General features: G+C 39.2%; 1 protein-coding gene across 4 annotated transcripts in view; it reads right to left on the reverse strand.

Annotated features, from left to right (window-relative positions):
• LOC116992980 (platelet-derived growth factor D-like) overlaps window positions 1–12629 on the reverse strand; it is a 142010-nt gene that overhangs the window by 21059 nt on the left and 108322 nt on the right. For all 4 annotated transcript variants that reach the window (XM_033053163.1, XM_033053161.1, XM_033053162.1 and 1 more), the window contains 2 exons: window positions 9768–9827; window positions 4295–4496 (listed from right to left, as the gene is read on the reverse strand). In XM_033053163.1, coding sequence (XP_032909054.1) covers window positions 4295–4496; window positions 9768–9827 — 262 coding nt within the window. The remainder of the gene's footprint in view (window positions 1–4294; window positions 4497–9767; window positions 9828–12629) is intronic.

Below are 12629 nucleotides of genomic sequence, written 5' to 3' on the forward strand. Positions count from 1 at the left end.
ACTTTTCAGAGTTTCTAAAATGCAGCAATTGGTAGCAAACCTTTATGAGTAAATTTACAACTGCAGAGGTTATTTGAAATGTCTATCATATTTTCATGTAGTTGTACACCATAGTTTAAAGCTCGTACAAGGCCTCTCATTTTAGAATTGGGAAAATCTGAATGTGTCTCCCCTTTCTTTTCTGTGCTGTTCTGCCAGTCTGGATTGCACTGTGATTTTACAGTCAGCTTTCACTGGAGTGGCTAACAGCAAACCTTACTGAACATATATAGAATTAAATTTCAAACTGCATGTGGTTTTTAGTGAGACACTTTTCATACCAGTATCTCACTTCAATAGTGAACAATGCAATAGAAATTTCAATAGAAATGCAATTTTGGTTTCAATAGAAAGAAAAGCACTTAACTCAATAGAATTGCATCAGTATTGTAGAGGTGTGAGATCAGATTTTGTAGACTGAATGGAGTTACCATAAATATAGATTTAATCCACACACTCTTCAACATTCTGGCACTTGCAAGAGATACCCAAGAAGGGACTGAACTTTATATGCATATACAGATGTGTACAAATACAAAAAATCATAGAATCCTTAGGTTTGGAAAAGACCTTCAAAGATCAAAAATACAACCATAAATCAAGCACTGCCATAATCATCTCTAAACCATATCCCTACATGCCACATCCACACATCTTTTGAACACTTCCTGGGATGGCGATTCCACCACTTTCCCTGGGCACTCCATTCCAATGCCTGATGATGCTTTCTGTGAAATTCTTTTCCCTAATATCCTGTCTAAACCTCCCCCTCCACTTGAGGCCATTTCCTCTCAGCCTGTCACTTGTTACCCAGGAGAAGAGGCTGACCCCACCTGGCCACCCCCTCCCATCAGGCAGCTGTAGAGTGATGAGGTCCCCCCTGAGCCTCCTTTTCTCCAGGCTGAACACCCCCAGCTCCCTCAGCTGCTCCTCACAGCACTTGTGCCCCAGACCCTTCCCCAGCTCTGTTGCCTTCTCTGGACACGCTCCAGCCCCTCAATGTCTTTCTTGCAGTGAGGGGCCCAGAACTGAGCACAGGATTGGAGCTGTGGCCTCAGCAGTGCCCAGCACAGGGGGAGGTCACTGCCCTGCTCCTGCTGGCCACACCAGTGCTGATCCAGGCCAGGATACCATTGGCCTTCTTGGCCACCTGGGCACACACTGGATCATGTTCAGCTGCTGTTAGCCAGCACTCCCAGGTCCTTTTCTGCCAGGCAGTTTTCCAGACAGTCTTCCCCGAGCCTGTAGTGCTGCCTGGGACCCAAGCGCAGGACCCAGAACTTGGCCTTGTTGAGCCTCATACAGTTTGCTTTGGCCCATCACTGTAGCAATGATGGTAGGAAGCGAAGACCGAGCTGGAGTCTACTCTGAAAGAACAAAAGGTTCTGGACTCAAATTTTAACATAGGAAAACCTATTTAAATGTTGAAAACTACTTTTTGTTTGTTTGTTTTTGTTCAGAGAGATTGAGCAGCCTCCAGTCTTGGAGGTATTAAAAACCTGACTTGACATGGTCATGAGCAACCTTCTACTGATGACCTTGCCTTGAGGAGAGGCATTTAAGTTCCTGAAGTTCCCACTTCATCTATTTCCTGAGTCTGTGAGTTTCAGCTATGATAAAATACTGTCTTATTTGCCTGACCTTGATATTTGTAGATTATGAATTGGCAAATTAAGAAAATATACTGTTTAAATATCACTTATCACCTATCCCTGTTTTCAGAATTAGTATCCAGCAACACTGCCTCTTTTAGCTCAATGTTGTACCAGAGTTTGGTATGGGCAGAAGGTTGGATAGGAGTGAAATTATTAGTGATTAATTTATACCATTTATATGGCATGAAATATCTCAAAATGCTGTGACATAGGCAGAGATTACATCAAATTGTTCTTACCTGCCTCAGGGCTGTTCTAACTTAGGATAAAAAATAAAACTCAAGCTGTAAGCAGAAACAGATAGGTATCTGAAATAAATTATGATATAATCTACTGCTCTCTTTGCTGCAAGGTTACCCCAGTGCCTATAAACATTCCTTAGAGATCCACAACGTCTGTGTTTAAAAACCAGCAAGCATTTCTAATTTAAAGATTTGTTAAAGCTATTCCTTACTCTTCACATCCTCCAAGAACAAGCCTTTAATCTTGTCAAAAGTTTATGACTAAATAAAAATTCTTAACTGAAATTTTTAAAAGATCTCATTGTGGTGAGGTACTTTAGCCCAGAGAGCTGCTAACAGTCAGGGAATTTGGCCTTTAGTTTAAAAGCAAATGGAAAACTGTTATAAACCTTTTTTTCTTTTTCCTGTAACCAAACCACCAACAACAAAAAAACCTATTAAAAGAAATCAAGTATTAAAACTGTAACTGGAAGAATGTTTAGTTTCTTGCTACTCAAGAAGCTGAATTACATTTATAATAAATGGAGAAAATGTTATGCATCTGAATTTTCTGAGCACTACCAGATCAGATACCTGTAGCCTGCATAATTAGCATCAATAAAGCATCAAATGCTATTTTATATTTATGTGGTTATTTAAATATATGGGATACTGGGCCAAATATGATCTGAGAATGAAATGATATCTGGAGAACAGAACCAGTACAGGATCCAGGATTCTAATCAGCTTCTATTAAAAACAGAACAGACCTTTCATTTCTTTTTTATACATATCTACTGGTGCCAAAGCAGTCTGGATGAATAAGGGACACACAGATCATGTTCCACACACTCCCACAGAGATCAAACCACTCTTGGAAGTCACGCAGTAACACTTAGGTGAACTTTTTCCCCAGCAACTGCTGTGGTGGTTGCCTGAAATTTTTGACGTGCCAAAAGAGAGCAAAGTAAAGGGGTTCACTTTTTGCTGAATGGGTGCTCAGGGCTTCATCACAGATTCCTTTGAAGTGTCGAGCCCAGAAACAAAGAAAGGCTACCTTGGCAACTGTACACCACTACTGTGTCTACTAAAACACTGTATGTGCCTGAGGTTATTCTGCTCCAAGGACAACAGCCATGGGACAGCCCACATTCCTACTATTCACCTCAGTCTCCAAGTCAAGGTGGGCACATGAATGGCAGGTGGGCCTCTGCCAGATGCTAGTTCAGGCACAGCAATGACCAGCCTGACAATTTAGCAATATGGTGATTGTATTTCAGGGCCTGAGAACACTTCTTGACACAGTTTTCCAACATACGGATGCAGTCTATATATCCCTTTTAACAGAAAAGGCTCATAATTTGATAACAAGTTACAAACACAGAACTACAACTCTCTCTCCCTCCTTAGAACATGCTTAAGGTATGGAGGGATGGGATCTGAGATTCAAATAAAAGGTAGATTGCCCAGAATTGGAACTGTGACTTGAGAATTATAATTTTAAAGTTATAAAGAAGACTATATGTGAAGACACAACTTGAAAATAGATGAGAAATCAAGAGAAATCAAATAAAATTCTTCAGATTTCCTGCGAAAACTACAGTGATTGTCATCCTGGAGAATCCTAACAGACCTCCTACATCTATACGGCACATGAAGGGCAATTTCATCAGGCCTTTCAGTGCATGGTTACCCCAGTGCACAACTAAGTCTTCTCAACAGTGTTTCTTTATCATTATGGCTTTGTACTGTCAGCTAAATGCCCCTTTGCTTTACCATTTGGTGCATGATTTGAACTAACAGAAGGAAACAAGAAACATAACCCAGAAATGTGTGCTTTGCTCAATTACAGACAAAGATGTTAAACCATAATAATGTTCCCTGCCAACATAATGAAAAACAGTGAGATGTTCACATCCTAAAAAAACCAGCTGCACATACAGGTGTCTGCACCAGATGCTTCCCTAAGCACAATGTGATAAAAGTGATTATTCCTCACTCAACACAGAACAGTCCCTAAGCAGGTATTTAAAGAAGGATGATAACACAGGTAATTAGGAGCCCCATGCTTTACACACAAAGCAATGCTTAAGAGGGTAAAGCTGAGAACCATCTGTCTTAACATGTGGACCTGTGTTTTTATTTGTGAATTTATCATAAAAAAGAGCAGTTTTCAGTCTGATTTCTCAAGTGACATCCTACCTGGAAACTGATTAAGGATTAAACTACACATCCCTTGTTTTAATAGATGGTACCTTGCTCTGTGACTCCAACAGGAACATGAGCAATAGAATGTAATATCTGATCCTATGAGGAGTAAAGGAATATCCCATCCTTGTCCCAAAGTATTCATAAGCATGCCCCAAAGTCTTTTCCTACCTTTGGACTTCCTGTCATGGTAGCTCCTGCCTCGATAATGATGCCCACTGTCTGTATAGAGATTCTCAAGGTCTTCTTGCCAGGAGTCTGGGTTGAAGTGTTTGAGCAGATCCTCCACTGTGTCAAATGCAGCAATGGTCTGATCCAGTGCTTCCGCCGTGAGCGTAGGGTCAGTCACTGATGGAGAGGGATAGGATACCCCCTAAGAGTGACATACATCTCAGTGCACTTGGAATGAATTACAGCACCACTTCAAACAACTGTAAACAGTTATTGACAAACTTGTTTCATTATTGAGCGAAACAGTTACTTAGGGCCATCTTTTCAAGTTTTTGAGCCAGGACTTCACCATACCTGTGTTGTTTTTTTTTGTAAGGAGAAGAGACTTCAAGAAATTCCCAAGTAAATCCCAGAGGAGATGCAGGGAGCAAAAGCGCTGCCACTGGTGGACTGTCAGTATTTACATGCACTCCTCAAAAGGAATGATGGTTTGCATATATGCAAAGATGTAATGAAAATGTCTTTTGAAAGCACTGTGATGGCCATAGCCACAGAAATGGACATGCCAGTTCTGTTGGTTATTTCACATAAGGTGGATCAGAAACCACAGCAGAGAAAGACAAATGCAAAAAGTCTACTAGACTATCTTTCTCTGGTCAATTTGGACAACAAATTTGGCATGGTTAGAGACTTGGAAAAATGGCCCTATATTACCCAAAATTAAATGCATTACAAAACAATGATGAATTGACATTGAACTGACCTTTTACCAAAAATGCAACTTACTAAACAAACAGAAAAAAAAAAATATTTAGATCTTGAGGGATGCTGGTGGGTGAGAGGCTGGACATGACCTGGCAATGTGCTCACAGCCAGGAAAGCTAGTGATGTCCTGGGCTGCATCCAAAGCAGTGTGGGCACCAGGGGAGGGAGGGGATTCTGCCCCTCTGGTCCGCTCTATGAGATCCCACCTGCAGAACTGCATCCAGCTCTGGGGGCCCAGCACAGGGAGGACATGCACCTGCTGGAGAGAGTCCAGAGGAGGGACACCAGGATGTTTAGAGGGATGGGGGAACGACTAAGAGAACTGGAATTGTTCAGCCTAGAGAAGAAAAGGCATCAGGGTGACCTAACTGTGGCCTTTCATTGCCTGAAGGGAGCCTACAAGAAAGATGAAGAGAAACTTTTTACAAGAGTGCATAGTGATAAGACAAAGTGGAACGGCTTTAAAATGAAAGAGAGCAGGTCTGGATTAGATTTGGGGAATAAATTCTTTACTGTGAGGGTGGTGAGACACTGAAACAGGTTGCTGAAAGAGACTGCGGATGTCCCATCCCTGACTGTTCCCAGTGAGGTTGGAGAGGGCTGTGAGCAGCCTGGTCCAATGAAAGGCATCCCTGCCCACTACATGGGGATCGAAACTAGGTGATCTCTAAGGAACCTTCCAACCCCAGCCATTCTATAATTCTATGATCTCAGCAATGTAACTATGAATATTTGGATGACCAACTAGTAACACAGAATCCTCACAATTCTAACACCAAATGGAATATTTATTTTCCACCAGTAAGGACCAAGTACCATTCTCTGAGTGTTCCTACTGAACTTCGGGCACAATTTGACTTTGACAGAATGACTGTAGCATTTTCAATTTTACTGAAGAGAACTTGAAACATTTTTAAAATTCTTAATTTAGAATCATGATATTCACTATCCTATATCACTCTTTCCCTTATCCAAGCAGAAGGCCAAATAGTATCTAGAATATATACAAGGAAAGCTAGTAATGCAGATCTCTTACTTTCCAAAGGACCACAATCAATTCTGTCCAACAACTGACATAGTATAGTACATGAATTGTTTGGTCTTCTAAGTTCAAACACTGGGGAGAAATTCCTAGAAACTGAAATTTTTTCATGAAAACCCAGCTCTGGAGTAATGCAGCAGAACAGAGCCAGTTAAAATTAATGGCTTCCCAAAATACTTGTTTTGCCTCATCTCCCAAGTAAATGCATATGTTAAACTATTAATCTTTGTGATTAACTTCACTCAGTTGGGTCGTAATTGGAGGGTCAACTCATTTGAGTAAATTCACTTATTTTTTTGCAGGATTGCATCTTTCAATTCCCCCATAATGGCTTTAAAAAATATATATATTTATTTATTTTGAAATAAAACACTTTTATTTAATGGTTAGTTATGTCACAAAACTGACAATTTTTGACATTTTTCTGCATGTTTGCTGAAAATATGGACAGTCCAAATTATTAAAAATCAGAAAGAGAAGAAACAGCAAACAACAATAGTGCAGTCAAGAAAGCATACCGCACTTTAGGGCTTACCAACCAACAGTCCAGGCAGTCTCAGTGGGCCCACTTGTGAGTGCAATGCATCTTTAGTGCAGTGCCAAAACACAGTGCAGAGGCCTGTAAAAATTCATGACCCCTTAAAAAGGAAGGCACACCTCGAAGCCTCTCTCCTGACCTCTACATGGCTTGGAACAGAGACTGTCAGAGATGGAAGTCCCAGCAGTTGAAAACCTCACACCAGGAAAGCAAACCCCACATTGCTATCTAAAGCAATGTTGCAGATGAGATATGCTGCAGCCAGCATCATGCAGTGTGCTAAAACAGCTGCTGTGGTTACAAAAGGAAAGGCACCTAAATGCTATTCTCTTACTGAGGAGAGCTTGGTGGAGCTCATGGCAGTGGAGCAGGGAAAGATCAGACCCTGACTGCTTTTCAAAAGTGAGAGATGGTGCAAGAATGCTGAAGAAACAGGAGCATAAAAACCAGGACACAGGTGTACGGCTTAGTGCAGGAGGCTTTTTCCCCACATGTTCAACTGTACATTTGATTACAGAAGTGGAGGTCAAGCTGTGAATATGCAGGGCATTTCAAACTCATACAGGCAGCTGGGACTCCCCATTTTCTTTTCAAATAAAAGCTCCTACTCAAGAGATTTGTGCAGCCTCGTTCAAACACAGAAGAAAGCTTAACTTTTTCTCAGTGACAGCCAAATCAAGAGGAATTATTTCAACAGCTCAGATAGCCTCCTGGCAGCAACATCATGTGACAGGCCCAAAAGCAACTTCAAAGCTGCCAACCCAACTGCCTCTCTTTTGTCCTGCCAAGAATGAGGCGCTGGCTTTAGGAGAGTTTGTGCTTGTCGTAATCTGACTTCTGAGATCACATCCAAAGAGGGGAAAAGAGAAAATGTAAGCAGCAATGAGAAGCAAAGATCTTCCACATTATGTACCTCCTTTGCATTTCTCAAAAGCACTGAACAAATTTTTAATTTACTGGAACACAAAGGTATCTTTTTTTGGTATGTGCTCTTGCCCTTAATTTCTGTTCACTCATTCTTTCCACTCTCCTATCTCTATTGTGAGTCTGACAGGCAATTCAATGTGCATCACAGTTTTTTGTTGGTCATAAAATTACTTTACATATAATGGAAACTAACCTTATAAAGAGTTGGGTATTGTTTCCTTTTTTTTTTCCTGAGTTGGCCATGATGGGTTAAGGGCAGAAGCAATTTTTTTTTAACTTTCTGAGAAAAAGCCCAAACAAAAAAATCAAACCAAAATATAACTCTGTAATATGACCTCAGATGTGGAAGAAAGAATTTGCTCGCTCTAAAATTTTCATTCTGTGTGTCTATGTCCTAAAATGAGTCTTTGGGTTATGTGTGGGTTTGAGAGAAGAAACTCAGAGCTGCCATGCTACCTGAGCATCAGCAGAATTTCATGTCAACTTGTCCAATACTTGCAATCTAAGTTTGTCCTTCTGCCTCTCAAGGCCATAACAGAATCCCTGAATCTTTCTCTCCTGAAGTACTTGGATGTCCTCAGACATTTTCCTTGGCGCCTTTGTGAAAAATTGCTCAATCTCCCCGCCTTATGTTCTCTGAGGATAAAAAGGACTTGCAGGTGTAATGTGCTGGAGAAAGTATATTTTATTAGATAGGGAATGACATGGGAAAACCAATGAAACCGAGATTCTGCTTCTGGTTTAGCTATAGGTTTCCATGTGACCTTGGCCATCAGGTTGCTATCTGTATTATTTGTATTGAACTTAGCTGCAACACATTAAAAATTTTTTTCAGAAAAATAAAATATGCAAAAAGATGAACTTGATTTTACAATATTAAAAGGATACTGGGTTATTGTTTGGTGTATTGCACATTTTATGATAAGGATGTTAACTAACATGGCATTTACCATAGGCTTAGTCTCATTTACATAGTTACCTGATGAGGGAGCCCTAGGCTTACCTTTTCAAACATCAGCCTACCATATTTTTAAACAAAATATTCCATCACATTGATTTTTTTCCCAAGCCCACATTAGAATGAAAAATGAATTTGTGTCTTTCAGTAAAATTGTTCTAGCATCTCCTGCTTGGCACATCCAGTAGATCTCAGCCCTGCTAACATTGCTCCTTGAGACTTTCAGCACAGTTGGTTCCAGGCAATCAGTGAATCGTATCATGAAGGGCAAGTGTCATTTGCAAATTCAAGAGTAAACACAAGTGAGATTGGCTCAACACCTTCTAATTTTGGCAGCACAGAGTCTTCTCTCTACTTGCTGCCTTGATTGGACCTGATCAGTAAAATTTACCCATATTTTATTCACAGTTCCTTCACCGGCTACTTCTGGTAGCTACTGTGACAAGGGTGCTATCACTAAGCTCTCTTCCATGAATGCTTCAGACATTGGTCTCAAGTCTGCTTTAAGCACTTACACCCATCTCATGTGTTTCAAGAGGAGTTAACAAGAAACGTGAAGTGGTGCAGAGCAGGCAGCAAGGCACACAGAAGAGCATTCCCATATTATGAATTCTCATGCTACTATGCCATTCACCAGCACTGGGAAATGGCAGAGAGGACAGACTTTTTGCCAATGACACAAATCAAATGTAATGAAGAGAAAATTAAAATTTTATATTGGATTACTTGGGTTTATTTCTTTCTTAATTTTTCTCCCAAGTTGCAATTCACTGCTTAATATGGAATAACTGTATCTAACTTCAGATACAATATTTTATTGGAAACATTTTAAAAAAAAATTCTCAATATTGACAATAAAAGACCAGATCCATTTTCCTGTCAGCCTGCTTTATGTATAGTCCTTCCATGTAAGTCAAGAAATTCTATGATTAAAAATTTTAAGTTCATATCTTGTATTTTCATACTGGCAGGATGAGTTTGAAAGCAAGAAATGTTTCCTAATGGCTGTCTCACATGTTTACAACAGCTAAGGGCATATCCTGAATCTTTTATCCCTAAAAACATACTGTTTGAAACCATTATCAGTTGGATAAAAACCTTTATTCATCCTTTTTCAAAGGTGAATACATGGTTTCTCTGTACATTTTATAGAGCCATTTACATTTCTCTGCCATTTTTTGGAGTTGGATTCACGCCACTCTATCAATCCATCCATGGGCAAAACAGTGAGAAACCTACTTACTGAGACAGAGCTTGTGACTGACTCCCAGTTGGTTTCTGAGGCTGCATGCTGGAAATCATCCTAAGGGGAGAAACACACAGGAAAAATCACCGTTAAGGTAATATCCTAAATTAACTACAGAATCTAAAAAACGTTTCAGCATTCAGCATCTGTCACTTTTTCTAATCCTTTTTAATAAAAGTCCCTCACCATGTGTCACTCCTCAATACCTCAATAAAGCTACTTCCATTCAGGTTCCTCCCTTTTCAATGTTTATAAGTTTGTGAGCTTGCTTGGACAAGAATGGGTGAATATTATTATTATTATTATCATCATCATCATCCTCATCATCAACACCAATAACACTAATAATAATATGCATAGCAGGACCTAATCTGGTCAAGGACATTACATTAATCTGCCAACATAAATATTAAACACCATCTCTGTATGTCTACAATCAGAGTATTAATACAGTTGCCAAATGATCTGTTGGAAAGAATGTGAACATGCTAATTCCCTGGTTTTACTCAGTCAAGGTGAAAAGCAGGGTAATCTAATCCATTTGAAAAGTAGTGCTAACATGACTGTACTGCTTCTGGTACTTGTGCTGAACAGTACATGATCATCACTTCACTATGTTTTGTTACATCAAAAAACCCAGCCACAGGACATTCTCATTAACAGTGTCATTGCACAGCATCTCTGTAAATTTATGATTTAATGTTAATTTCTTATTAATTGGAGTATGGGGATGGGATTCATATCATCTGTCTTTGGACATCTACAAGCCAACATCTAAGCTAGTTAGTCTTGTTTCCATTTACAATCAACTAAACCTGGCATTTCTGGGGTGCAAATAATTTGATCTGTTTTGGGAGCTTTACTTGGGATGACAGTGCACTCTGAAAATGCATTTTTGTCTCCATTGTCTCTATAAAGGGAACCTGGGAGGCTGATCTTAGACACAGATGTCAAAAATGCAGATATTGACATGTGGTCACCTAAATCCAAATTCACTTGCCTGACCAGTGATAAGCAATCACTACTTAAATAATGAAGAAGCCATTTCTTTAATCTTTTGGCAGCTTTACTCATTTCCAACTGGAACAACTAAACCATGAAAAATGGGAAAAAAGGGCAGCATTTCTGAATAGTTATTAAACACACACATGCAGTGACTAGCTAATGATCGGCATGGATATGCAGGTAAGGGGACTGAAGTGACAGCGTGCCAAGAGTTTAATTTCTAATAATAGAATTTATAATGAAAAGGTGTAAGGAAGATGGATCAATGCCTTGGCTTAAAATTTCATACTGACTCAGCATCTGATAAGCTTTTTTTTAAGCTGGCAACTGAAAGGGGAAATGGAAAGGAAACTGCACTGCTGATGCTCACTAGACTTGATCCTGTATTGGACCACACACATATATATGCATACATTAAATTATTTCTTAGGAATGGAAAACAGGAAATTGATCTCATAATTTGCTAATTCACCAATAAAATGTTCCTTTAGTCAAGAAGGAACACGGCTGTTTCAGATCCAGAATCAATATACTTGGTTTTTTAATGTTTTTAATTGGATAGAGAAAAATATTTAAATGCCTCAAAAGTCACAAGATTGTTTATCCAATTCTGTTACTGTTTCTTCTTCTTCAGTATTTAAGATTAATAGAAATCAAGAAATCCCATCACTAAGTGACCACTGAAGCTGCAGCACAATTAAAACATTAATAATTATGTGGTCATTTTGTGCTCATAATACAGAAGAAAAACACTGGTGAAATTTTCAATGCAGACTTTTTTTTTTCTTAAAAACAGTAAAGAGATCTGCAAGCTATAATCAAGTCATACACCATTCTGAATATGCCTACCTTGGCATACCTACACATTTGGCTGCCCTGCTCTTGAGAAGCCACAATTTAAATTAAATAAAAATGTATTTGAAAAGCTCATGAATCCTCTGGTAAAGGCTGCCAGTTGCAAAACTTGGAAATAATTTCCTCTCTGTCATTAGTTTCCATTTAGCACTTCCAGGAAAAAAAGTGGCATTGAGTTCTAAAGCATTATTTTAAAACAGAAACAATTTGCTTCACTGAATGTTTTGAGAAGCCTGTAGTCTTGTGTTCAAAGGGATGGACAACTTGTTTTATCTAAATGAGAATATCAAAACTGTTTCTTTAGTCTGTGATTCTTTGAGTTGGTTCATGCCAGAAAACCCCTCCAAAATCCTGATATAGACACGTGTACCACCTGCTTCTTGGATCTCAAACCTGATGACTGCACATTTCAACTCTGATTATATTCAATCTGCATAAACTATTCACAACTCCATGGCTTTGTTCCACCACCACTCAAGGCAGCTGCAGTCATTCTTGGCTTCTCGGCACTTTCAACCTCTACAGTTTGGAGATTATTATTATCTATGGTTTCTGCCTGCAGCTATTTCAAACAATAATATCAAAGTGGTTCTCATCATTACAAAATCTCTCCTCCTTCTCACCATTGCTCCTAGCAGAGGCTGAAGGACAAATCTATTTTCAGTGCTATCTCTTCAATTCATTCTACCTTGTTCACGTGAATTTGCCTGTGATTGCCTTGGTTGTTGTTTTGATAGTGTTTCTTCATTATTTAAAACAACATTAAAACCTTTAGTTAAAACATTTAAAAAATATTGTATCTTTCCTTATTAAATCAGGAACAACAGGGTGGTAATAATTTGGCTACATCACCTTGACAACAGCACTTCTATTTTTGTATTTGTGTCATGGTAACATAAAAACTTTACTAGAGACTTCAGCAAAGTGTTGAATTAACTGTTCTACAAGCAGCAAAAATGCAGGCAAACAAAACCTATCACCTTCTGATAGCACCTACAC

This window comes from Catharus ustulatus, chromosome 2 (assembly GCF_009819885.2).
Source record: "Catharus ustulatus isolate bCatUst1 chromosome 2, bCatUst1.pri.v2, whole genome shotgun sequence".
NCBI classification, from domain to species: domain Eukaryota; kingdom Metazoa; phylum Chordata; class Aves; order Passeriformes; family Turdidae; genus Catharus; species Catharus ustulatus.